Below are 26,708 nucleotides of genomic sequence, written 5' to 3'. Positions count from 1 at the left end.
AATTTCTTCTTCCACTTACTTGATACATTGATATATTGACATGCAGCATAACAGCAAGGTTTAATGGGTCATGTGTTATAACAGAGATCTTACATACCATATGACAGAATTGCTCCAGATACTGTATATTAGATATGGAAATGTAGAAGTAGCATGTGTGTGTAGCCAGGTCCCCCTTCTGCTTGCGGACCCCCCCCTCCGGGTACACACTGTGCGGCGGTCGGGATTAGATGCGGCCGTTCGTGGGGAGGTGTGGGGGCATGTGCGCGCTCAGCGTGCTCTCCTCAGATGCGGCCGGTTGCCGGGGACGCGTGCGGCCGGTTGCTAGGGCCGCGGTCGGGTTCCCGGTGCAGGGCGCCGCCATGACAGTTCCTCACGCATGCGCAAACTGCCAATCCGACGGGAGGCCCTGGTTAGCTCGCGCATGCGCAGTACAAGCGCGTGAGAACGCCACCAATGAGAGGAGGGCTCTAGATAGGGACTACAGGTCCCATGAGCCTTAGGGGACCCCACGTGATGCCAGGGAGCCAATAGGACTGTAGCATCTCCCTGGCGAAGGGATTTTAGATACATTTTGCGGGGTTTTGAGCAGCACCTTAGTCAGGACCAGGACAAGCCAGGGGTAGGAGGTGAGTGCAGGGGTCAGTGACCCACTGCATTAGGCCAGCAGCCCCCTAGGTCCCAGTTAGGTCCTGAGCCACTGTGTAGCTTGTTGTGCTATAGGGACAGGCCCTAGATAGGGACACTGCCCCATTAGCTGTTGGCATTGTCAGGGACAAAGCGCTGAAGCCGTGCAGCCCTGTGAGGTGGGTTCTGGGCTCAGAACGCCACCAAAGACACTGAGACTAAGGTGATATTATCCACGCCGGAATTCACCCAACGCAGTGCGGAGGACAACGTCGGATCGGGTGGAATCCCTGTCGTAGACTGCGGAACCCGGGGTGGGAGCCCCGGGCAGGTATCATTCTTCAAGTATCATTCTTCAAGTGCACCAACGGGTGGGGGTAACACTTGGGGACACTTACGTGGAGAGTGGCCAAGGGCCTTGTATAGTGCGATTGGACACGGTGTGGGGATACACGGTGGTGGGAGCGGGGTGTATGTTATACCTTACCCAAAATGCAACTATGAATGTTATGTATAGTAGAATATAAGTTATGCGCATATATGCAGTAAAGCCTGTCCTGTTTTACAACTGTGTGTTTACCGTGATTGTTTCCTGTGAGGGCTCCTCCCACTCCGTGGAGATCCCTCCCAGGTGGAGGCGTTGCACCACAAGATTGTGTTATATGTAGGCACCCCAGGCTCCCCGAGCGGAGGCTTAGGCTCCTGAGAGCCACACAGGTTACACAGCAGTAGTAGCGTCTGTATTCACAGGGAATACCCGCTACATGGGCAAATGTAAAAATCTGGTTCATTAAGTCCTACTCCCCAAAAAGCCAGAAATTACCTGGCCGTTCTCGCCCCGATTGAAGAAGCTGAGCGTTTAACCCAAAGCTAGAGATGGGCGATTTTATTTTTAGGCAGATTTGGATCGGTCGGTCCCTTTGGTCCGCTGATTTCCGCGGGTCAGTCTCAAAAAGGGGCGATTCATCTGTTGCGGCTTTTGTGTTATTATTGACAATACATTCCACGGATTCCTTAATTACGCTGACGGATTTTAGGAATCCAAACCACGGATTAACCGATCCGAACACGGATTGCCGAATCCGCCGATGGATTGTTACAATTGGCCAGCGGGTTGTATCCAATGGGGGTTTCGAATGAATCCACTCGTATTGAAACTGTAACAATCCGTCGAAGGATTATACCCCGCGGAACACATTTTGCATGGAAAGCTCAGGAAACGGAGTTGAACTGGTTCTCCCATCTCTACTCAAAGCATTAGTAGCCCTGTTCTGTGGGGATTATTACTATTGTACGCTACATTTGTTTAAATTGTTGTTATTTTAATGTTAACATTTATTTTAATGGTGCCAATTGTTTCTCGTTCAAATTTCTTGCCATTCCAAGGACATTATTGAATTAAGACCAATATGAATCGCTTTGTTTCTGAATGCTGTAGAAAAGCAAACATCTGCAGGGGAAATGATTAAACATCGGTAGCTAAGTAACTGCTACATACAGTAGGAATCCGTCTGTCTTTCAGCAGGTTTAGCACAGGTGTGAAGGAGGTAGTTTGTATCAACTCTGCTACTGTGGATGTTACTAAAGTCGCTTGGCTGAAAAACTTGCACCAGACCAGTGCACATACTGTATATTGCCCCAGATTTATCAAAGGAAAAAATATAATTGCTTTCATGGGATTCCTTATGTTTGATAAAGACGGTGCTGGGTTTTGCTCCAGTTTTGCTGCGGGAGACTTTAGAAAAGGGATCCCTGTTTATCATTAAATGTCATGGCCTGCTGTTTATAAGTGCACATACAGTAACTGTATAATTAAAGTGTTAATGTTAGCTCTACCACATCCTGCTAATTAGTTCATCAGTATAGTGCATGGATCATTAATAATGTTTAATCATATTACAAGTTTATATGTTTTCAGTCTGACTAGCGCACATTTCAAACAAGATAATGATCTTGCCTTCTACAAACAGATGCAGCGGCCATCATTTTAACACATACCTGGGTACGTCCTGCGTTACGACACGAGGTGGACCCGAGATGGTCAGTTGCAGACTAATGGCCCGCCGGATTCCCTGCTGTGTGAATCTACCGGGGTCTGCTTTTCTGTAATAGACGCGCAGTAAGAGGCTGAATCAGTCACTCTAACTGCGCGCCTCTCACAGGTGATCGCGGGGGGGTTTATTAAAATTCTAACATTACAGTAATGTAGCAGGGGGTCTCCGGAGCTGAACCGCATTGATTTCTGGTCCGAAGACCCCCTACTTCCTGAGATACAGGCCCTGGTATGGGGTGCCGGTATCCCCATGTTAAAATCCTGTGGGTCACGTGACCGTGGGATCTAAACAAAGCAGAGGGATACCGGCACCGGCCTGTATCTCGGGAAGTAGGGGGTCCCCGAGGCTGAAATCAACTTTGTTCAACTCAGGAGACCCCCCTGATTTAATCTCCATATCCTCTTTCCATGTTTCTCCCATATTAACACAATAAGATGTATAATGCAATGTGATATTAATAACGTGGAGTATGACAATATGGTTTAGAAGTGGGGCTCATCTTGAGGCGAATATGTGCTCTCTATATATAGTTGCTGGTTGTGGAGTCTAATTCTTGCTATACTTATGTATCTATTTGATCTTCACAATTATATACTTAAGATTCATTTGTGCCAGAAAATCCCTCAAAATGAGCAGAATGGGATGGAGTACTAGTATTGATCTTGTGTTCAAAATGATGTATTTATTTATGCATATGATTTTGTTAACAAGTGTATACACATATTTCTTCCAATATCTTCCCCCCCCCCTTACCCCCACCCTTTTTTTTCTTGTGGATTGTCCAGTTAATTAAGGAGGAAGAATAGGTTCTTATAATCAACTTTACTATTTAGTATAACAATGAAGGTTTATTATAATATAAGTATCATTACTTTTTGTTTTTAATTTGGCTGTATGTTTCTATGTTTTTTATGCATGTTGTTGCATTGTCTGGTTCTCCCTGGCAACAGAGGGCGATGCGTGGGAGTGTCTCTCTGGGCCAGCCTCCATTTGCCCATGGACGGTTCTGTGGGGGGCTGTGGTCCTTGGTTCGCCCGTGGAGCTTGGGGAGATGGGGGCGGACTCGGGGTTGACCGCAGTCTGGTTACTCCCGTTCTCCTTGATGGATGGGGGAGTGGCTGACATTGCGGCTCTGCCCCCAGCACGTCAGGGACTGTGGGCGCTTCCTCTTCATAAAAGTGAGTGATCCCATTCTCCACGAGTGGCGTAACCGTGGGCGTGCCTTGGTCCGTCGCCCTATCACATCGCTCTGGGGGCGGGTTGGAGGCGGCCCTGTAGATTGTGATGCTATTACGCTTCTTTGAGGCATCTGCGTGCTGCCGGTTTTGGCACGCAATGTATTTAAGGACCTCACAGAGGCTGTTTGTGTACTCCTTGATAAAGTGTATATTTGATACACAAAATGCGTAGGAGGGTGTCTACCTCCGTTTTTTATATGGACCAATAAAGGAATATTTTTTTATTTAATATTTTGGTGACCCACTCCATTGGCTGTGCACCAGTTTTCTCTTTCTCATTATATCTCTTCAGATAGAGACAGGCGTGGGGAGATGGTATGCTGTGGCGGCAGGCTCCTGGTCTTAAATAGAAGCTGGTAGATCAATCAGCACTTGTTGCGCAGGTAGAGCAGGATGGCAGAGGAGGAGCGCGCTCTAGCGGTCTGACCCAGAACTCTTTCTTACTGCCGGTGTCTGCTGCTTGAGCGCGCTTGTCCTGTTTTGCCTGTGTAACAAGTGATGATTCCTCTACCGGCTTCTGTTTAACGCTGAGGGCCCGCTGCCGCATACAGTACCATCTCCCCCCACCCATCTCTATTATAGGTAATCATGGAGGAGGAGAGCTGATGGTGATGAGGGGCAGATCGAGGGGGGGATCTGATGTTGATGAGCGGGAGATCTGATGATGATGAGGGGGTGATCTGATGGTTATGAGGAGGAGAGCTGATGATGATGAGGGGAAGATCTGATGTTGATGAGGGGGAAATATGATGATGATAATGATGATGATGATGAGGGGGAGATCTAATGGTGATGATGAGGAGATCTAATAGTGATTATGAGGGGAGATCTGATGGTGATGAGAAGGAAATCTGATGATGAGGAGGGGGAGGAAGTGGAGAGATGAGGAGGGAGAGGGAGAAATGAGGAGGAGGAAGAGTAGGGGAGAGATGATGATGTGGATGGTGAGAGGATGAGGAGGAGGAGGGCAATAGATGAGGAGGGGAGAGATGATAAAGGGGAGAGTTGTATTAATGGTGTTGCGAGGACACTCCTAGCCTCTTTTAATATTCTTGGATGTACAATATCCTGTCTGGCCCCATTACTTTGCCCACTTTTATCTCTGAAATGTATCCTCTGCAAATGAACATGTGGCCACCTCCTTTCCATGTATATTCCTGTTGCCTAATTGTGGTCGCTCCCCTTATTAAGGTGGTCAGCTATATCTTTGTCTCCCTCACCATGACCACCCTCTTCTGTCTTTAGCCCTACTATTCCATCTTTTTTTTCTCTTTTCACTTATATACCTAAAAATAGTTTGTCTCCCCATCGTTACTGACAGATGTTTTCTCTTCTGCTTGGGCCTTTGTACAGTACATCTGATTATTTGCTTGGTCCTCTTCTGCCTGTCCCAGGTATAGTTCTCTATTTTCCTTCTTTTGTGTCTGCTTATATTTCCTAAAAGCTATCCTTTTAACTTTTACAATTAGGGTTGCCAGGTGTCCGGTATTGAACTGGACTGTCCTGTATTTGGATACTCTGTCCAGTAAAAAATGAGAAGTACTGTAATACTGGACATGTATGTGTCCGGTATTACCTCCCTGAACATAGTAACCTGACGCACCTTTCACCATTGAGTCCAGTATTTTTGGAGAAGCCACCTGGCAACCCTATTTACAATACCCACCTATACCCTTTGAGGACCGTACCGACTTGCTTTTCCTTGTGCTTTTACTAACCCAAAGGTCTGTTGCTTTTAGTATTACATCTTTTAGACGGCCATTTTTTACCCAGAAATTCTCTTACTGGAGTTTAATTAATGGGCCTCTATCAACCTCTGTGAACATGTGATTCTTCTGTGCACAAGTTTGTGATTTGGGGGAAGGAAAGATGGAGCATACAAAGAATTAGGGAGGAATTAAAACCATGCATGTTATTATGAGATACGTCAAATTTTGTCTAAGTTTTCATGTTTTCCGGGCAAAAACTATTTTTGTCCAGGCTGAGTTGGCACAATCCAAAGGGAAAACTTAACTGTGGAAGTCAAAGGAAATTTGACTAATACAATTGTTAAAATTGACAATGCGGCGAGAAGAAGTTAATAATATTTCTATTGTCAATCCATATTGCGAACTGGAGGAGGGTTAGAGAGGGGTAAAAGTTCTGCCTGTGAAGGTCCACTCAAACGTTTCCACTTCTTTGCAAACCCAATTTTTTTTTTAAATTGCGCAAATTAATGCAGTTCCACCACTAAGGCTCACCTCCAGGAACTTTATAGCTTTAATAAATTTGTCATTTAAATACATTTTGCCTATTCAATTAACATACATCTGGTGTGCTTATTTTTGTGTACAGGTGTTTCTCCAGATGTTGTACAAAAGGTGTTTTTGGGGTGGTACATAAGCAACTTGAGACTCTCCATCTCCCTTTCTCCCTCCCCTGTCTCTTCCTCCCGATCTCTGTCTCTCCCTCCCTCTTTCTCTCCCTTCCTCTTTCTCCCCCCTTTCTCTCTCCCTCTCCCCCCTCCTATCTCATCCCCTCCTCACCCCCTCCTCACCCCCTCACCCTGCCTCTTTCCCTCCCTCCCTCTTTCTTTCCCGTCTCCATCTCTCCCTTTTTCTCTCCCTTCCCATCTCTCCCTCTTTCTCTCCCTCTTTCTCTCCTTCCCCCGTCTCTCCCTCTCCCTCCCCCGCTTTCCTACCTCTCTCGCCCTTCCCCCATCCTCTACCTCCCCCATCCTCTCCCTCCCCCGCTCTCCTTCCTCTCTCGCCCTCTCCTCATTCAAGGAAGTACAAAGTAAACATGTTAAATGAATCAATCAATTTGGGAAGAAATAAGTACAAACCCATGCATTGTATCACTTAATATCTAAGCTCTTTACCTCCTGCCTCTTACACGATTCCTGGCCGTTTGCCATTTCAGAGAGAACCCATCAGAATGCCCACTAAAGTGTTTTTTGGAACAGCTAGTTCAGATTAAGTGATGTAATAAAAAGTCAGTTGTATATTTATTTATAATGAATATTGATTAAACACAAATGTATCTACTGGATGCCATAACAGTGATGCATTTCTTTCCAATTGTTTATGGATTTTGTTCTTGTCACAGTTACTCTTTTTAATTAAACATATAATTTAAAAGGCAAGGCATACAGTACTCACCCTTTTAACACGTTGACAAGTCTTGTGATAGGAAAACTTGGTTAAAACAGGGGCAAATTACCTACACTAGATATATCAAAGATGCTATTCCCTCCAAAAATGTATATTCAGAAACATGGGATTCCCTTTTTCAATCAGGTTGCCAACTTTATATTTTTTATTTTCATAGCTGAATTTAATTTAAATGTTTCATAGTTACATAGTTACATAGTAGATGAGGTTGAAAAAAGACATAGGTCCATCAAGTTCAACCTATGCTAAATTTAGACAACAGATACTTTATCCTATTTCTATCCTTACTTATTGATCCAGAGGAAGGCAAACAAAAAACCCCATTAAGGGGAAAAATTAATTCCTTCCTGACTCTAAGAATTGGCAATCGGATTAATCCCTGGATCAACATCCTTCCCATGCATACTTATTTGGTATATCCCTGTATACCTTTCCCATCTAAAAAGATGTCCAACCTTTTTTTGACAAATCTATTGTATCTGCCATCACAGTATCCATGGGTAATGAATTCCACATTTTAACTGCCCTTACTGTAAAGAACTCTTTCCTTTGTTGCTGGTGAAATTTCCTTTCCTCCAACCTTATATTTGTATATAGTTATCATATCCCCGCTTAGACGCCTCTATTCTAATGTAAATAAATCTAATTTAGCTAGCCTCTCCTCATCAGTTAGATTGTCCATCCCCTTTATTAATTTGGTGGCTCTTCTCTGCACTCTCTCTAGTTCCATAATGTATTTTCTTAGGATTGGTGCCCAAAATTGTACTCCATATTCAAGGTGTGGTCTTACTAATGCTTTGTAAAGGGGCATAATTATGTTTACTTCCCTTCCATCCATTGCCCGTTTGATGCAAGATAAGATCTTGTTTGCCTTTGCAGCTACTGCATGACATTGGGCACTATTGCTAAGCCTGCAGTCTACAAGCACTCCTAAATCCTTCTCCATCAAGGATTCCCCCAATGTATCTCCATTTAATTTGTAAGTCGCCTTTTTATTCTTGCATCCCAAATGCATAACCTTACATTTATCTGTATTAAACCTCATTTGCCATTTACCTGCCCACGTTTCCAGTCTCTCCAAGTCCTTCTGAAGAGAAATTACATCCTGCTCTTATTCTATTACCTTACACAATTTAGTATCATCAGCAAAGATGGAGACTTTGCTCTCGATCCCAACCTCAAGGTCATTAATAAACAAGTTAAAAAGCAGGGGTCCCAGTACCGATCCCTGAGGTACTCCTCTCACGACTTTAGCCCAACATGAAAAAGTTCAATTTATGACAACCCTCTGTTGTCTGTCCTTTAACCAGTTTTCAATCCAGGTGCATATATTATTACTGAGTCCAATTTTCTTTATTTTGTACACCAACCTCTTGTGTGAAACCGTATCAATGTTGATTTAAAGCCTGCTGTAGAGTTTTTCCATGGCCACCTAAGCTAGTTATTCTCACTTGATCCACCTCGCCAAGCTGTACAGAGTTGATTTTTATACAGAATTGAATGAACTTTTTAACGAAACTGTCTTATCCTGAGCCTCTCAGGTCCAACTCTTTGTCATCAAATTTGAGAGCTTACGAGCCATGTTGAGTTCAGTTTTGGGTTAGTTGTTCAGGAATCAAACCCTCAATTTAAAAAAGGCAATATATATATATTTTTTAACGGGGTTGAAACCAGGATGCCCGCCCTAAGCTAACCCCATTATTTTCAGCTTCGGGGTCTCCCGGCCCCCTGAGATACTTACAGGTGAAGTTACTGGTGTGTCTGCCCCTTCCGTTGAAACAAAATGTCCGTTATAATTTTGCGAGTCCAAAAGCCAATAAGAAACTGCAGCATCATCTGTTGCAGCTTCCTATTGGATGGCTATTTCAATCCAATGGAGAAACCAGGAATTAACTTCATTGGTAACTATTTCAGGAACCGTAGGGTCCCGGAGTAGAAAATAAAGCATCAATCTAGAAGCAGGCAGACCTGGTTCTAAAAAAGATTAGGTTTTAGGCTGCACTCTGTGAGGATGAGCAAAAAATTATGTATATCAATTACAAACAAGTAATGAGAACTGTATTATTCAAAAATAATATTTTATTACAAAAAACAAATGGCACATTGATATCCTTACTAAAAATACAAAGCGAAGCATAGAAATAGAAAAGAATACTAAGAAATAGGTAGTAACAAACAAACAATCAATTAGTCACGTGATATATACTGTAAATCTAAAAAGCTGTTTCCCATCTAGGCTAATGAATTCTCATTACTCAAGTCCATAGTTGTTTTTAAATACATATGCAGTATAGTTTCACACAGTGCAATCTGCCATCTATAAGCACTGTCTATAGAAAATTATGGATTCCTTTATTTGTTCTCGTGTGTGATTAACCCCAGTAGGCTCTTGGCTTTAATATGAATAATGTCAAGGTTAAGTAAAATTACTCCCGTTCCATTGAATATCATGGCAGTCCTGTGCCTCTTTGTCCCTGCCCTAAGACTTCCATATACACATTCTGGTTCATAGGAGTCTTAAGTGATTTCTTGTATTATATATTCCCAACCCCCTTGTTAAGAATTTTTAGGGATCCTGTGCAGTACGCACAGTTAATGGTGGTCATACTGGATAACCTCGATTATCTCAGCTTCTGCTGTTAGATCCTCTTGTGAGGATGGTCACCATTTAATTTTGCTATCAAAGCTGCTGCTTGCAAATATAGTACAGTATTTAGGTATGGTGGAGGAATACCACAATAAATATCTTCTTATTCTGAGCATATCATCTCCAGAGGCATATTTCTGTGTCCCATCGACACCCACTTGTCCTTTTCGCTTGTTCTCAAACCTGTACTATTGTCAAAAAGAGTCCCACTGCACTCACTCCGCTTGCATTGCTCCCCTCAGGCCCAGCTTACCCTTGTGGAACCAGCATACACCATATACCAATGCGCGTTTCGCATTTATATGGGCTGACATATTTTAAAAAATAAATTCAAATTAAGTTTAGATAGGGTATCCCTTCGGAAAGACTAGCACCTCTCCTTTATGGCAGTAATTATGTGTATAGTATATATTTAAGGGAGATCTGTGGAGGATACAGTTTTTATTTATTACATTCATCTGTAAGGCTGGACGTAACTAAAGTTTGTTTATAGAGGATCCTGGTTCTAATCCTTGGCAAGTCGATTTTTCTCCCTGTGCTTCAGACACCAACATTAGATCATTTTAGACTTTAGATAATGTATGAAAACATAAAACCAATTGTACGTGATGAGTATTTAGAGTATGAATCAACCTCTATACATCAGATTGCAGTAGGTAGCTTGCTGTCAATTCTACCAGGAGAAGAGGTTAAATCAAATACGAGCCACAAAGATTCACAGTAAAGGGGCAGCCTGACTGTAACACAACTGGATTACAGACATCCAAGTAATGGCAGCTGAGGGGCAGACATATATTCATGGGGCATCTGCTGCCCCAGCTATTACTGTAAGTAGAAAGAGAGCTTCAGTATAAGTTAGCTCCGTATCTCCTTATATAACACGGAGAATAGTTAATCTAAAAAACTCCATGGAGACAGCGGAATAGTGTCATATCTTACAAACGCGCTACTTGAACATGCATGCAAATGATTTTCTAGTTGCAATATTTTTGTACATATAATTCTTATTGAATATGGCAAGATCTCCAGATTTGTATCCCTACTATGTTAAGAGCCTCTCTCATTATAACACCAGCATGAGCTAACCCATTCTTCTTGCTTGTTTACATCCACCATTTGCATATGGAACAAACAAACTGCTTCAGTATCTAAATAACACTTTGTGCATAGTTTGGATTTGTGAAAACTCTGCAATGAACACGGCGAGTGTTTCTTTCCCTCTATTGCTTGCATTTTTATAAATATGGAATGCAGTTTTTTGGGGGGACATTTAAGGGGAATGTTTACGACTGTGTTTCCCTACATTTTTGGGAGTGGGGAATGGCAACAGTTTCGTGAACTTTTGAAAAGTGTGAACTGAGCACAAAACCCCACTAAATGTTATAAACAATCCCAAGTGGAGTGAAAATTGCAAAGCCAGTGCCACCAACCTCACACTGATGAGACCCAAAAGGTCAAAACAGCTGTCTCTGAATGGTTTCACTGGCTTTGCATCTCATCCCAGGCTGTGCTTAAAAGCTGTGTTAACAGTGGGCATTAGCTTATAAGGGTTCCATGTAAAAATGGATTCAGGCAAAAGGTGACACGATGTGCTCATTTGCATGTCATTTCCCAGAATCCCTTGCTGCAGTGGAAGCACTGTATGCTAGGTGATAATGGTGAAAGGCAGGATTGCAGATCTGTCCAAGACATGTGAATGTGCTCACAAGTGATCTTTTTATTTGCTATATATATATATATATATATAGCTCACATGCTGTATATATATGTGTGTGTATATAAATACATATATATATATATATATGCAAATATAGCTGTATGCTCATCTGCATGTCTTAGGCAGGTCTGCAACCCCGCCTTTCCCCATTATCACCCAGCAGACAGCACTTCCACTGCAGCAAGGGATTCTGGGAAATGACATGCAAATGAGCACACAGTGTCACTTTTTGCCTCAATAACCATTTTTAACATGGTTCCCTATAGGCTTAAGCTTGCTGCATGGTCACAGATTTGAGCACAGCCAGGGTTAAGGTGCATAGCCAGAAAACCCACCCACAGACAGCTGTTTCGACCTTGATGGGTCTCATCAGTGTGGGGTTGATTTTACTGGGAATGCAAGAGAGCCTATGGGATAGGCTAAACCATAATACTGAGCTAAGACATGCAGATGAGCATACAGCTATATTTGCATATTTGCTTTCCTGTGGAGGGTTTTTGTCACTTTTTTTACTCACCATAACTTAACTATATATATATATATATATACACACACACACACACACACACACACACACACACACACACACACACACACACACACACACACACACACACACACACACACACACACACACACACACACACACACACACACACACACACACACACACCATGTGAGTGTTATCCTTTTTTTTTTAACTTATTGCCTTTCACTTAACTGTGTTGCACTATATAGTTTTGTTTATATATATAAATAATATTTTTGTTAATATATATAAATATTTTTTTTGTTATTTTATATATATATATATATATGTATATATAACAAAAATATATAGTGCAACACAGTTAAGTGAAAGGCAATCAGTGAAAAAATAGGATAACACTCACATTGCATACGTTTTGTTCAGGCAATATATAGAGCTCCCAGGAGCAAAATATCTGGATTCCAGGCATATCAATCACAATAGTGTCGTAAAGAGAAAATACAACAACAAAAAATTAGTGTGATACTGTTTAATATTATAAAAGGCTAAATGTTTAGAATCGCACTCACAATACGCCAAAAGGCTAAGCGCAGCCACTTCGTTCGTCCTCTCTGTCTTGGGGGCACCAGGCTCCCCATTTCTGGTCTGCGACGTCACTTCCGCTCATGTCATCGCTATTAGGATGCACTTAGGCCGAAGCCATGCTAGGCACGTGACGTCACACATGCCGCAGAAGCCATATGTGGCCTGTGGGGTCTGGAGGGGGAGACTTGACCAAGAGCAGCTGTAATTCTACCGTATTTCCTCGATTGTAAGACGCACCATCGATTTGGCCGTTAAAATCAAGGAAAATTCACTTACCATGTTTCAGGAGAGGTCCCATGTCAGCGGAGGATGAAGCGGGCGGCGGCAGGAGAGGTCCCATGTCAGCAGAGGATGAAGCGGGCGGCGGCGGAAGGTGAGGTCCCACATCTGCAGATGGTTGAAGATGGACAGTGTGCAGCGGGAGTGCGGCGGCGGCAGGACAGGATCCAAGTCTGCAGGTGAATGAAGATAAGAAGACAGCGGGCGGGCGTGCAGTGGCGGCGGCAGGAGATCATAATAGCAGCAGAGCTGAGCAGGAGCAGAGCGGCATAGGGGAACGGCTTGGGAGGTGCACACTGTAACCGGAAGTCAGACACCGCTCAACTTCCGGTGTTACAGGTGTGCACCTCCCAAGCCGTTCCCCTATGCTGCTCTGCTCCTGCTCAGCTCTCCTCCTATTATGATCTCCTCTGCCACCGCACGCCTGCCCGATGTCTTATCTTCAATCACCTGCAGACTTTGCACCTGTCCTGCCGTCGCCGCACTCCCGCCCGCTGTCCATCTTCAACCATCTGTAGACGTGGGACCTCTCCTTCCGCCACAGCCTGCTTCGTCCACCGCTGACATGGGACCTAACCTGAAACATGGTAAGTGAAAGAGGGGGTTAGTACAGAAGGCACATTTTTTAAATACATCGTTTCTAAGACGCACCCCGATTTCAGACGTGAAAATCGGAAAAAAGGTGCGTCTTAGAATCGAGGAAATAGGGTAATTTGGGGGGCTTGGCCGTGACGCCACGTGAGTGGTTCACCCTCATTGTCTGAACCACGCCCGTGACCCTGCCGTCGTGCGGCAAAAACCAATAATTTTGTCTCCTTCAGCATCGCTCTTCCCGACGCTCACATGCATGTGCGCGTACACTATGGACGTACGCATAGACTTAATGTGTTTGATCACACCATATGCGATAACTATGGATGCGGCCTTAGGCCGTGCTTATTGTGCCGGCGATGGCGATGCTGACATCACGCTGCAGTCGCTGAAAAAATCAAATTGAAGTGACTTCCAGCGATCGCGACCGCGCCGTTGTGTCGCTCCTACTATAAGCGCTCGCAATGGCTACAATACTTTTGTTTTGATGCGACGTCGCCGTCTCCGGCACTATAAGCGCGGCCTTAGAATCCTCCAGCACTGCTGCAGACGCTGAGTGTCCAGGAAACAAAGAAGTCCAGAGCAACATCCAATGTGACAAAAATACACAGTGAAATACCTATATATCTCTTGAAAAAAGGGTCATTTAGTTAACCCTTTGGCCAAAGCGTCCAACCCTGCGAGCCACTTTCAAGGCATGACCATAATATTGCAGGTCCTAGCACTAGCTGATTAAAATCCTTATTTACCTCTATAATTAGAGGAAGGATGGTCCTGGTATTTAACCTGTCGCAACCAGCTCCATGAAAAGAAAACCTGCTTACTTGGACATTGGGGACGGGTGAGCTTTAAACCCTGGGTGGGAGGAGCCACTAATCTCCAAAACAGCTGAGACCAGCTGGACAAAGTTAACAAACACACAGATACCCAGCAAGCTCTCAGAACCCCCCCCCCCCCAAATTACCACAATATATATATGTATGTAAGTGTCATAAGGAGTGCTACTGGGCGTGGCTTATTATATAACCAATTGGTTTCTGAGAGCTTGCTGGGTATCTGTGTGTTTGTTAGCTTAGTGTCCAGACAGTAGAGTCTCTTGGGGTGCACAAATCACCTGATCTAATATACAGTATGTCTGAGAACACTAGCTGTGGAATGCTTCTCATCCAGGGTATGTGTAACGCTTGACTGCCCGCAGACCTGGCCAGTCCCCAGTACTGAGGTGGGTAAGGGTATAACACGCACCCACAGCAGTGTGGGCGTGCCCGGAGTGTGGTATGATGCGTTGCCAGGTCTGATGAGAAAGGGTTAGCCTGATACTTGCCGCGTCCGGGGTGCCAGAGGTCCGTAGGTAGAAATCCGAAAGCCGTAGGTCAAGGACAGGAGAGAGCAGCATAGTGAGGTCCAAAGCCGAGTCCAGGGAGTAGCGAGGTACATGAAGTCTAACGAGAGCCGAGATCAAATCCAAGGGTATCAAACGAGGGAAGGGACTGGAGTGAGAGCTGCAACACAAAAGAGAGCCAGGCATAGACCTCAGGAAAACTATGCAGAGCGAGGAAGGGGAGGGCAGACAGGAACTATAAATGTTGTTGAACCAATGGGAGCAAGAGGCGGAGCGGGGGCTTGACTGAGCGGTCCCAGGGATAGGTTAGGATGCCTGGTGTGGTGTTCCCTAGTGGGAATAGCCTCCAGCTGATGGGACGTGGAGCCAAGACTACAGGAGGAGTGTAGAAGAGGACGGGTGCGCGCGGGCCCTGTAACACTCCTGCACGCGCCCCTGCAACGTGTGGGCGGAGGCGGCATGTGCCGCAGAGGAGCAGAGCGGCGCGCGACCGTAGCGGGTAAGGAGCTGGCGGAGAGGGGTCCTGGGACGAGCGGCAGTACTGGGAGCCGGGGTGACGGGGACCCGCTGTAAGGCGCGTGTCCCCCGATCCCTTACAGCAGGGGTGGGGAACGTCAGGCCCGAGGGCCGTATAAGGCCCCCGAAATCATTTTGTCTGGCCCTGCTAAGGCAACTGCTATAGCCGGGTCACGCTAATTTTTAAAAAAATGGCCGCCGCGCGCCTGTTCGGGAGGAGGTGGTGTGATGCGCCGGCAGCCCTACACGATCTCCAGCAGCCACTGTACTAGCCCCAGCAGCCACCGTACTTCCCCCCCGCAGCAGTCCCCGCACTTCCCCAGGAGTTCCCCCCGCACTTACCCCAGCAGCCGCCCTACACGATCCCCCCAGCAGCAGCAGCAACTACCAGAGGTGGGGGGGGGGGAGGATCTTTGTGGCTGTGTGCCTGTCTGTGTCTGTATGGCCCACGATCGATGTTATAAATATCCAAATGGCCCTTGGCAGAAAAAAGGTTCCCCACCCCTGCCTTACAGTATGGTGTTATAATGGGTGATTTATTTATGCTAAGGGTTCCCTATAGAACATTCAATCATTATGTGATGTTATTGGGTTGTTAGTGAAAGTTGGAACACGACTTAGGATACAAGTGAACTAAGGGCTGTGACATCTTTAATAGCTTAAATATACTTTATTTAAACCTTCAAAAAAGTCTAATTATTGGTAAATAATCTTTGAAACCTTTACCTTTTTCATGGTAAATTTGTATCTAATGTCTTAGACAACATTAATTGGGGCTTTCATTTAGCCCATTGTTTGTATAGTAATTATGAAGCTATTAGTAATAAAATAGATACACATAAGTGGCAGATATCCTTGAATTAAGAAACCTACAGAAAAGCGAATCATACATTTTTTTTAACAGGTTGCAAATAAATAAAAATTGCTACTCAAATGCTGATCAAAGCCGTGTAACAAAGCCGATTACACTGATAAGATGTTTACTTTTTTTGAATTACACGCTCCTTCCAAATACTAGAAAAATAGTCAATTATGTTTCAACACTCTCATTCTGATAATGTAGCAATTTAAAATCTTACATTTAGCAGCAACTCATTGTTCCAGTTTCTAAGCAGTATTGCAGACGGTTGAATGAACTTAATTATTAACAAACGAATGGAGCGTGGGTAGCAAATGGATGAAGCAATGTTGCCTTTCTGAAGCAAACGGTCCAGAAACACTGAGCTAGCATGTGTGATTAGTTGATATTATCTGTTGTGTAAATTATATGCTGCTGATACACTACAGGAACAATTTATCAGTGTCCAATAACCAGGCACTGCCAGTGGATGATGTTTGATAATGCTGTACGTGGAAGAGATTGTAAGGATGCTGGCGGACAGCTGGCTTGTGCTTATTCCAGGATAGCTGATGGTTATCATTGGCTTGGGAACATGTCAGACAGGAGTCATGAGTAAAGCAAGACTTCACTTTATACGTGACACGGAGCTGGATCTGAACTAAATGACCCTCACTTATGAAAATAAAATAAAAGATACATATTTAACTATATAATTTGTAATATTGAATGTAGCACTGGGATTTCTTTTGTTTTGTGTCATATACATGAGGTCACAATCCCTGTAGCACAATCCTTTTGACACAAATATATACTGTATGGTGTGGTGGGTTTGGGTTCTGAGCATGCGGGGATTGTGTGATTTTGTAGATTTTAATTGGTAACCAATCGTTTGGAGGTTTGTGACCAAAGAATGTAACTAAATGACCCTCACTTGGGAAAAGAAAGACAGATAAGTATACAACTTGTGACATTGGATGTAGCACTGAGGCCTTTTGTCCTTTGTCATGAAGCTGGAACTTACCTACTGTGGGGGATTTTCAGTTGTGGCTCCGGAGACAGTAAGTCTCGTTACACCTGTATTTACTAAAGTGTCCCAGCTGCAAAAATTAGGGCAAACCCCGAGCAAGAAACAGAGCCACGTTCATCGGAGATAAAGAATCCCATTACAATCAATGGCAGTTTTTCCTTTCATAAATCTGATGCAGTTATTTTGCGCAGACATTGCAGCTCTCAGACTTTAGTAAATGACCCCCGCTGCTTTAATCTATCACAAGGCTGTGCATGCATTAACGTATCAGACTGAATCACTTTACTGGGGATTTTCATTGAAATCCGGTTGCCGCATATAGCGCATAATGAGTCTTCAAAGAAGAGCTTGTGGGCTCAAGTCTAGTGTCAGCCATATGCTCTGGGGCGCCAGGCAAGTCACATAGTCTAAAGGCTCCCGCCTGCAACACGGAGGTAAAACTGGTGAGCCAAACCGCACACGATTTATCAAAGAATAGGAATCCTATTACATCCAGGAGGTTTTTGTACATAACCCCCTGTGTGCATTTACCTATCAGACTGTGGGCTCTTAGGGGCTAAGGCTCATTGAAGACGATTTAGAGCTGGCTGTCATCAGCGGAGTCGCGGTGCCTGGGTGCAAATCAGGGGCTTGCGACTCGTAAAAATAAGAATTTAGATATGACAGCATCAAAAAAGGACACAAATGGCAATTATGACGTGACAGGCGGAGTGTAGTGATGTCTATCTTTAATTATTTAATGGACGTACATCTATCAAAAGAGCACTGGTCTTGCATTTGGGAGAGGGAGGGGCTCAGTGAGTAAAGACACTGGCTGGCACTGAGTTTGAAGCAGGGGAACCTGGCTCAATTGCTGGTGTCGGCTGCTTCTGACCTTGGGCAAGTCACTTTATCCCCCTGTGCTTCAAGCACCAAAAACATAGATTGTAAGCTCCACGGGGCAGGGACCTGTGCCTGCAAAATGTCTCTGTAAAGTACTACGTAAAACTAGCAGCACTATACAGTACAAGAACATGCTATTATTATTTGTTTCCAATTTAGAGGCATTTTATTGGTTGTTTTGTGCCGGCTTCTTTATTGTGTTCCAACATGGACCAGGTGCCCATCAGACACATGACTATAAGAACACATGAATTTCACCATGGATTTTGAGAATCTGGGGGCGCACAGACGCTACCCGGCACAGAATGCGGTACAGGACAGTAGACCAAGATGCAGGAAAAATGGCAAGAACGTACAGTGCTATTCTAGTTGGAGACACAGGTCACACCTAGAAGAGGGTTTTAAGGCATCCAAGGATGCAAAATATGAACAAACGTTCCGCACACATAATTGTCACGTCTATAACTGCAACGGACATATCAACTGCGCGTCAGCAATCACACTAATCTAAGACCTCATTCACATGAATATAGACCAGATGCTAATGACTCTGTATTGTCCAACTCTAAATCGCATCCTAAGCACAGAAATTACTGCGGCACATCGCTAATATTTTTACGCCAACTCTATTTCTGCATTTCCAACAAAATGAGGTACGCCGGGGCACATTTATCAGGTGCTGGTATTGGAAGTCAATAGAAGTTCACGCTGGAACGGGGGCGATGACCTTTTCCGGCACTTGATAAATGTGCCCCATTGTGCCTTTTTCTTGGATGTGTTAATTGTTCCTGTCACAGACAGTATTGTACAATGTAAAGAGACAGTGTCACTATTCAGCTGCAGCCTGTGCAGAACGGCATTTCCTGGCTTCTGAGAGATGTTCAAGTGTTCTATTATACATTCTATAAATGTGCTATTATAAATCCCAGCTGTGGCACTGACCAATCAGGCCCTATTCACCAAACTGTGCTAAGTGAGAGAAAATGCCAATCATTATTGTGAGGCGGAAACAATCAATATGGGTTATTCAGCATTAACCCCCGTAGTCACTATGAAAAAAAACCCAATAGATCAACAAGACACTTATTAACATACTGTAGGACTTTTCAGCCATTCAATACTTTCTCCTGCATTTCTCTTATTTCCTTTTGTTTTTTTTTGTGTGATTACTTTTCTTATGACCTTCGTACCCATCTTTCTCTGCTTTTCTCTGTACCTCTGACTATCTCTTTTCACTCCCTTCTCTCCTCTCCAACTAGAAGTAGGTGACAAGCATGTATGTGTGTTTTTTTGTTGTTGTTGGTGTTATCAGTTATTGGAAATGAAAGGTGCTTAGGGAATACGGAGTGAATACATAATCAATTTGTGACACATTTCTATTTTTAGGCTTACGGTATACAGTATACGTGTCAGCTGCTAACAATATCACTGAGCCATTTGAATAAGAAAAAAAAACCCTATTGCGTAAACCCCCACCCTGAATTTACCATATGGAGAGGTTTAGATAATAATATATATCAATGGTTAAACCCTTACACATAGTTTAGCGAATATACTTTTTATTTCTAGACCCCGATATTTCTCAGATTCTTCACATAGAGATGTTATAGATAGGGAAAAACTGATTGGGGCTTAGGCTGTTTTCATGGATATATTTAGGTGTTCCGGGAGGGGGTGGGCGAGAGGTAATTAGGTCACCCGGGGGGAGGTGGGAGCGGTTACCTACCTGCAAGCCAGAGCAGCTAATAAGACATTGCATGGCAATAAATATACTGTACATCAAGCTAAACAAATGATAGATTTTATATATGTTTATATTTTAATATTTACAAGAGTACTCCAAACATAGACATGGGACATTGGAAAGCGATTACAATAAGTGCAAGCGAACCATTGTGTGCTATGTGAAACTTAATATCTGAAACGTGTGCCTCTCAATGTGTAAAGTAATACATTTCAGAAGGAAGTTAACTGTTTGAGTTTCCAAGCAGTTTACCACATTGGTTGTTTTCATTAGTATGGCGAGTGCCAATTTACATTAGGAGTATGACCACGTTATGTTTTTAGAAGATAAATCAGAAAGAAACTTTCAGCATACTGTCCAGACACCATTACAAGAATAAATGTTCTAAAAGCAACTTGTCTTTGCAGATACCTTGGAATAACGCGTCCTCTGACATATCCTGCGAGACAAAATGGGAAGCTAATGGCTAAGATGGTGTTCATTGTTTGGCTTCTTTCTGCCTCTATAACTCTTCCACCATTATTTGGATGGGCACAAAATGTCACAGTGGAAAGGATGTGTCTCATAAGCCAAGACTTTGGATACACAGTCTACTCAACTGCAGTTGCCTTTTACATCCCAATGACCGTCATGCTCATAATGTACCAGAGGATCTTCATAGCAGCTAAAATTAGTGCAGAGAAGCACAAATTTGTGAACATTCCCCGGCTCTATGAACAAGAAGGCATATATTGCATGGAGGAGAAGGTCGCACCGAAGAAGCCCTCCAAGAAAAACAAAGCAGTCGAAGAATTTGCCACATTGTCCAAGCTGATCAGGCAAGATCGGAAGAACATCTCAATCTTCAAACGCGAACAGAAAGCGGCAAGGACTCTTGGAATAATAGTTGGAGCCTTTACCTTTTGCTGGTTGCCCTTCTTTCTACTGTCCACAGCCCGACCTTTCATCTGTGGTATAATGTGCAGCTGCATGCCACTAAGACTGGAGAGGACTCTTCTGTGGCTGGGCTATACCAACTCTCTCATTAATCCCTTGATCTATGCCTTCTTTAACAGGGATTTGAGGACTACCTTCTGGAACCTGTTGAGGTGCAAATACACAAATATAAATAGGAGGCTTTCAGCAGCTAGCATGCACGAGGCATTGAAAGTTACAGAAAGACACGAGGGTATTCTGTAATCTGTTGCTCTGTATTCCACTTTAAATGTGAAAGATTTCAAACTGTGATATGTTCTTGAATTAAAAAATACAGAAAAAAATCCTCTAGAAGACACGTTCAGTGCCTAAGGGACAATGCTTTATTGTGAATTACGTATTTACATTTTTTTCCAATATAAATATTTACCATTACCATTTGAGATGTGATTATATTTGTAATTTCTCATAAATGCAGCAAAAGCGGACAAAATACACCACATACTTGAATGATGATTCTTATTATGCACAAGGTATTTTTTTTCAAATCCATATATTTTCCAGCACATGGTTGTATAATATATATTTTACTTAAATTATCTGGGTATTTCTAATGCAGTATCCATTAATGAATGTATGTGCTATGTGCATTTTAAGTTTGCTAACGAGTGCTATTCCATACAAGAGGGCAGATTTCACCCAGCTATTACAAAGCTGTGCATTAGCAAAAATCTTTGCTGAAGTGTTTGTGATAATGTTCCTATTGCTATACTTTAGAGTGCACTTAACACTTGCTTTTCTGTCATTTGTTAGCCATTTATAAATCATTGCTAAGGACATCAGTAGCTAAACACTTGTTAGAACAAGAGACAGGGATGTTGTGTAGCAGGGGGCGATGTCATTAAAATCTAGACTGTGGTCTCAGAGGAAATATGTATGTATATCTTTATTTATATACCTGTAGCGCCCACGGCTGTGCTCAGCGCTATACAAAAGAGACAATACTGTACGGGGAATTATAATACAATAAGTGCAATAAGCAAAACGGACAACAGGAACGGAAATCCCTGCCCCGGAGAGCTTACAATCTAAGTGGCATGTTGGGAGACTGAGGCTTGTTATATAGTATGCGCTGTTGGGCGTGCGTGCGCGCGTCTGGCATTGTGCGTGCATGTGGCGTGCGCTTTTAGTTGCTATAGCACAAGCGGTGACGCGTGCGGTTAGGAGGCGTGACTCTGACATCACAGCTTTAAACCGCGCTGTGATTGGCTCGCGGCGTGGCAGCAGCGGCGCAAAAATACAATTTTCTTGTATTTTCTCTGGCCTGCGCCTCCACCACTCACCGCCATGCCCGCGTCCCAAGTATACAAACTTCTGGCTAACACAACCAATTATAATTGACGCACGCATGCATGTCAGCTCATGAGCGTTTACTACATTACAGCCCTTAGACACAGCAGGTGAGGGAATAAGTGCAGTAGATGGCAGTGCTTGGCCACAATGGGTGGTAGGAGCGACTGTGGGTGTGGGACAGGAGCCACGAGTGCAGGCTAATAAAATGCTTCATTTAAGAGGCGAGTTTAAAAATTGTGACTTTGTGGGGAGAGAAGGAGCTTGGCATTTACTGAGTGTGAGGGAGCTCCACAGGTAAGGAGCAGTGAGGGGAAAAGGTTCAAGGCAACAGAGAGCAGTAGAGGTGAAAGGGGTGGAAAGGAGACAGTTAAGGTAAAGTGTAGGAGATGAGCAGGGGCATAACGAGAGATCACAGCCGATATGTAGGGAGGAGCAGAGGAGTAGAGAACCTTGAGGAGAACTTTGATGCTGATCCGAAATTTGATGGGAAGCCAGGAGAAGGATTTAAGGAGGAGATGAGTAGAAACGGTTTTGGGAGAGAGTGAAATTATTCTAGCAGCAATATGTTGGATAGATTGTGAGACAAGGAGGCCTGTTAATAGTTAGTTACAGTAATCCAGCCGGAAGACGATAAGGGCATGTATTGGTGTTTTAGCCAGAGAAAGTGCGAATCTTGGCAATATTACAGAGGAAGAAGCGACAAGTTTTAACCATGCTGTAAATGTGAATGGAGAAGGAAAGGGAAGAGTCAAATGTCACCCCCCTAGGCAATGTGCTTTGGCGACAGGATAGATGGTGGTATCATTTACTATGATGGAGAAAGGGGATATTGGGCCAGGTTCAAGGGGAAATAAGAGGAGCTCAGTTTTAGCCAGATTAAGTTTAAGGCGACGGAGTTCCATCCACGAGGATATAGCTTGCTGGCAATCAGAGACATGGGACTGGATTGCAGGTGTGAGAGTAAGGGTGGATAGATATATCTGTGTATCATCTGTGTAGGGATGATATCTAAGGCCAAAGGAGCTGATGAGGTCACCAAGTGATAGTTACATAGTTACATAGTAGATGAGGTTGAAAAAAGACATATATACGTCCATCAAGTTCAACCTATGCTAAATTTAGATGACAGATACAGCACTTTTTGTACATTTATACTCACAGTATATTGATCCAGAGGAAGGCAAACAAAAAACCCCAGTTACATATCATCTAATGATATCTCATAAGGGGAAAATAAATTCCTTCCTGACTCCAAATATTGGCAATCAGATTTCTCCCTGGATCAACATCCTTCCCATGTTTACTTATTTGGTATATCCCTGTATATCTTTCCTTTCTAAAAAGATGTCCAACCTTTTTTTGAACAAATCTATTGTATCTGCCATCATTCTCCATGGGTAATGAATTCCACATTGTAACTGCCCTTATTGTAAAGAATCCTTTCCTTTGTTGCTGGTGAAATCTCCTTTTCGCCAACCTTAAGGGATGGCCCCGAGTCCCTTGTACTGCCCTTGGGATAAATAGTTCTTTTAAAAGCTCCTTGTACTGTCCCCGAATATATTTGTATAAAGTTATCATATCCCCTCTTAGACACCTCTTTTCTAATGTAAATAAATCTAATTTAGCTAGCCTCTCCTCATAAGTTAGATGATCCATCCCCTTTATTAATTTGGTGGCTCTTCTCTGCACTTTCACTAGTTCCATAATGTCTTTTCTAAGGAGTGGTGCCCAAAATTGTTCTCCATATTCAAGGTGTGGTCTTACTATTGCTTTATAGAGGGGCATAATTATGTTTACTTCCCTTCCATCTATTGCCCGTTTAATGCAAGTTAAGATCTTATTTGCCTTTGCAGCTACTGCATGACTTTGGGCACTATTGCTAAGCCTACTGTCTATAAGCACTCCTAAATCCTTCTCCATCAAGGATTGTCCTAATTTATCCCAATTTAATTTGTAAATTGCCTGTTTATTCATTTTTCCCAAATGCATTACCGTATATCTATCTGTATTAAACCTCATCTGCCATTTACGTGCCCAAGTTTCCATTCTATCCAAGTCCTTCTGGAGAGAAATTACATCCTTATCTGATTCTACTAACTAACACAATTTAGTGTCAACAGCAAAGATGGAGACTTTGCTCACTATGCCAACCTCAAATCATTAATAAACAAGTTAAAAAGCAGGGGTCCCAGTAAGGATCCTTGATATACTCCACTTACAAGTTTAGCACAGAATGAAAAAGTTCAATTTATTACAACTTTCTGTTGTTTATCCTTCAACCAGTTTTAAATCCCGGTGCAAATATTTTTACAGAGCCCAATTTGCTTTCATTTGTGCGGAAACGTATCAAAAGCCTTTGCAAAATCTAAGTAGACCACATCAACTGCATTACCTTGGTCTAAATTCCTACTTACCTCCTCAAAGAAACTAATAACGTTAGTTTGGCCTGATCTATCCTTCATCAATCCATGCTATTACTTATCATTTTGGTTTCCATTAGGTATTCCTGAATATTATCCCATACTAAACCTTCAAGCTGCTTCCCCACTATTGAAGTCAGGCTTACAGATCAGTAATTCCTGGGTTGTGATCAAGCTCCCTTTTTAAATATTGGCACCACATCTGCTTTATGCCAATCTTGTGGTACTGAGCCTGTGGAAATGGAGCCCTTGAATATTAATATGATTAATATTAATGGATGTGTGCAGAGGGAGAGAAAAGTAGAGATACCAGCACAGAGCCGTGAGGTACACCAACAGACAGATCAACATAAGACAAGGACCTGTTAGCAACACAGACTGAAAATGTGAGATGGGAAAGGAGTTTAGCATATAAAGGAGAAGAGGAGAATCAAAATGATCGAAGGCAGCAGAGAGACCGAGCAGCATTAGTAGGGAAAAATGACCATGAGATTTGACTTCATGTAGATCATTGGTTACTTTAGTGAGCACAGTCTCTGAGTAAGCTGTACGAAAGCCAGATTGTAAAGGGTCCAGGAGGGCATGGGAAATAATAAAGTTGATTATATGGCAGAATACAAGACGTTTTAGCAGTATGATGATTTAATTGAATTAATAGTAAAACAATAAAGCATGGAGAAGGAGTAGGTAGTGTGATACCAATTGTGGGCCCAATAAAAGGTATCACATTACCCAATCTTTCTCCCTCCCTTGTTATTTCACGTGCCACATTGAAGAAAGGACCAGCATGGCTACCGAAATATTTAGCTGCGTGGTGATTAATATACAGGTGGTTATTCAATAAAATGCGATAAGGCCGTTCGGGGCAATAAACTCAATGGACGTTTCAATGTCATTGGGCCCCCAATTAGCACGATCACAGTTTAATGAATAACCCCCACTGTAATGTGACTATAGATAGGGGTCACGGCAAGGTTAATGGTAAGGTTTTTCCGTGGGCAATTTTGTGGTAAAAAATAAATCAACTCAAATGCGTGTCAACTAATGTTGCAATACCAAAAGTACAGGAGAGGCCACCCGCTTAGCCTTGGTTTTTCAGGCTGCACTAGGGTTAATTGAATAACAAAAAAGAGAGAGGTACCTCTCCCCACAGATGGAGAGAGTATAGAATACCCAGAATGTTCACTCACTAGACTATATGATCTGAAAATAGGCTTAGTATTAAGCTAGTATTGCCAGTCACAGTTCGTATACTAATACTAAGCCTTTTCTCACCTCAGATAATCTAGAGAGTGCATGTCACTGGGTATTCTATACTCTCTCCATCTATGGGGTACCTCTCTCTTTTTTGCCAACTAATGTTGTTACAGATGTAGCAAACATCATTGTACTTGCCAATGATAAACCAGCGGAGGCAATAACGCATTAGCCACGCCCCTTTCCCGCATGCGGCTCGTGCAAACACAATGGCGGCTTTTCCAGCTTGCACGTTGCGTGTATCCTGCTGCACCTCTGCAGCGGGAGCAATAACTGTGGCTGCATCCGGTGATGTTCTGATGGATGTTGACACATCTGATAATTAGTCATCTTTCGGAACATTCTAAAATTGTATGGATTTGTACATGAAAGCGAAATATTCACACATCTTTAGAAAAAGGATTCATTGCAGGATAGGAAAAGAAAGATAAAGCCAGAAAGGTCTAAAGTGTTACTCATAAAAAGCGTTATTTTTAACTCCCAGTATATAAAAAGGAATGCAAATGAGCTAAGTATGGGCTAAACCACATGCATCCCAAATTGAATAAGTAGAACTTTTGTTAGCACTGATATATAATGGTAATGTGTGTTATTTGCCTGCTAGCTAAGGAAGGCACAATCGACAAATTTACAGTCCCAGCACAGTATATGTTTTGGTCCTGGACAAATGGAGACGTGCTTTAAGTTTTGAGAACATTCAGGGAATCCACAAAATTATCAAATGCAATTATCCCAAATTCTGAAAAATATGAAACTTTCTTCAATATCATCATTGAAAATCACTACATTTACACTGCGTTAAAACCACATATACAGTACATAAAAAAACATTACTCTAATATGAAACAAAATATATATATATATATATATATATATTTATATATATATATATATATATATATATATATATATATATATATATATATATATATATATATAGAATCCACAGAAGCAGCCGGCACTCCACTTGCAAGTAGAAAAAATTGGGTGCTTGCTCCATAAAGCAATAATAAACCATACGATACCGTTTG

The 26,708-nt window shown here is 42.9% G+C and overlaps 1 protein-coding gene and 1 long non-coding RNA gene across 3 annotated transcripts in view; one reads left to right on the top strand and one right to left on the bottom strand.

Moving 5' to 3' along the window:
• Positions 1-26,518, top strand: part of LOC142467074 (5-hydroxytryptamine receptor 7) — a 93,674-nt gene extending 67,156 nt beyond the window's left edge. For both annotated transcript variants that reach the window (XM_075572642.1, XM_075572643.1), the window contains one exon: positions 20,140-26,518. In XM_075572642.1, the coding sequence (XP_075428757.1) occupies positions 20,140-20,911 (772 nt within the window). In that variant the 3' untranslated portion in view covers positions 20,912-26,518. The remainder of the gene's footprint in view (positions 1-20,139) is intronic.
• Positions 19,889-26,708, bottom strand: part of LOC142467100 (uncharacterized) — a 99,290-nt gene continuing 92,470 nt past the window's right edge. The window contains exon 4 of the long non-coding RNA XR_012788309.1: positions 19,889-20,812. This is a non-coding gene — a long non-coding RNA (uncharacterized LOC142467100). The remainder of the gene's footprint in view (positions 20,813-26,708) is intronic.

The sequence above is a fragment of the Ascaphus truei genome, chromosome 1 (assembly GCF_040206685.1).
Source record: "Ascaphus truei isolate aAscTru1 chromosome 1, aAscTru1.hap1, whole genome shotgun sequence".
In the NCBI taxonomy this organism is placed as follows: domain Eukaryota; kingdom Metazoa; phylum Chordata; class Amphibia; order Anura; family Ascaphidae; genus Ascaphus; species Ascaphus truei.
The sequence above is the reverse complement of the archived record's forward strand: the minus strand, read 5'-3'. Positions and strand labels throughout refer to the sequence as shown.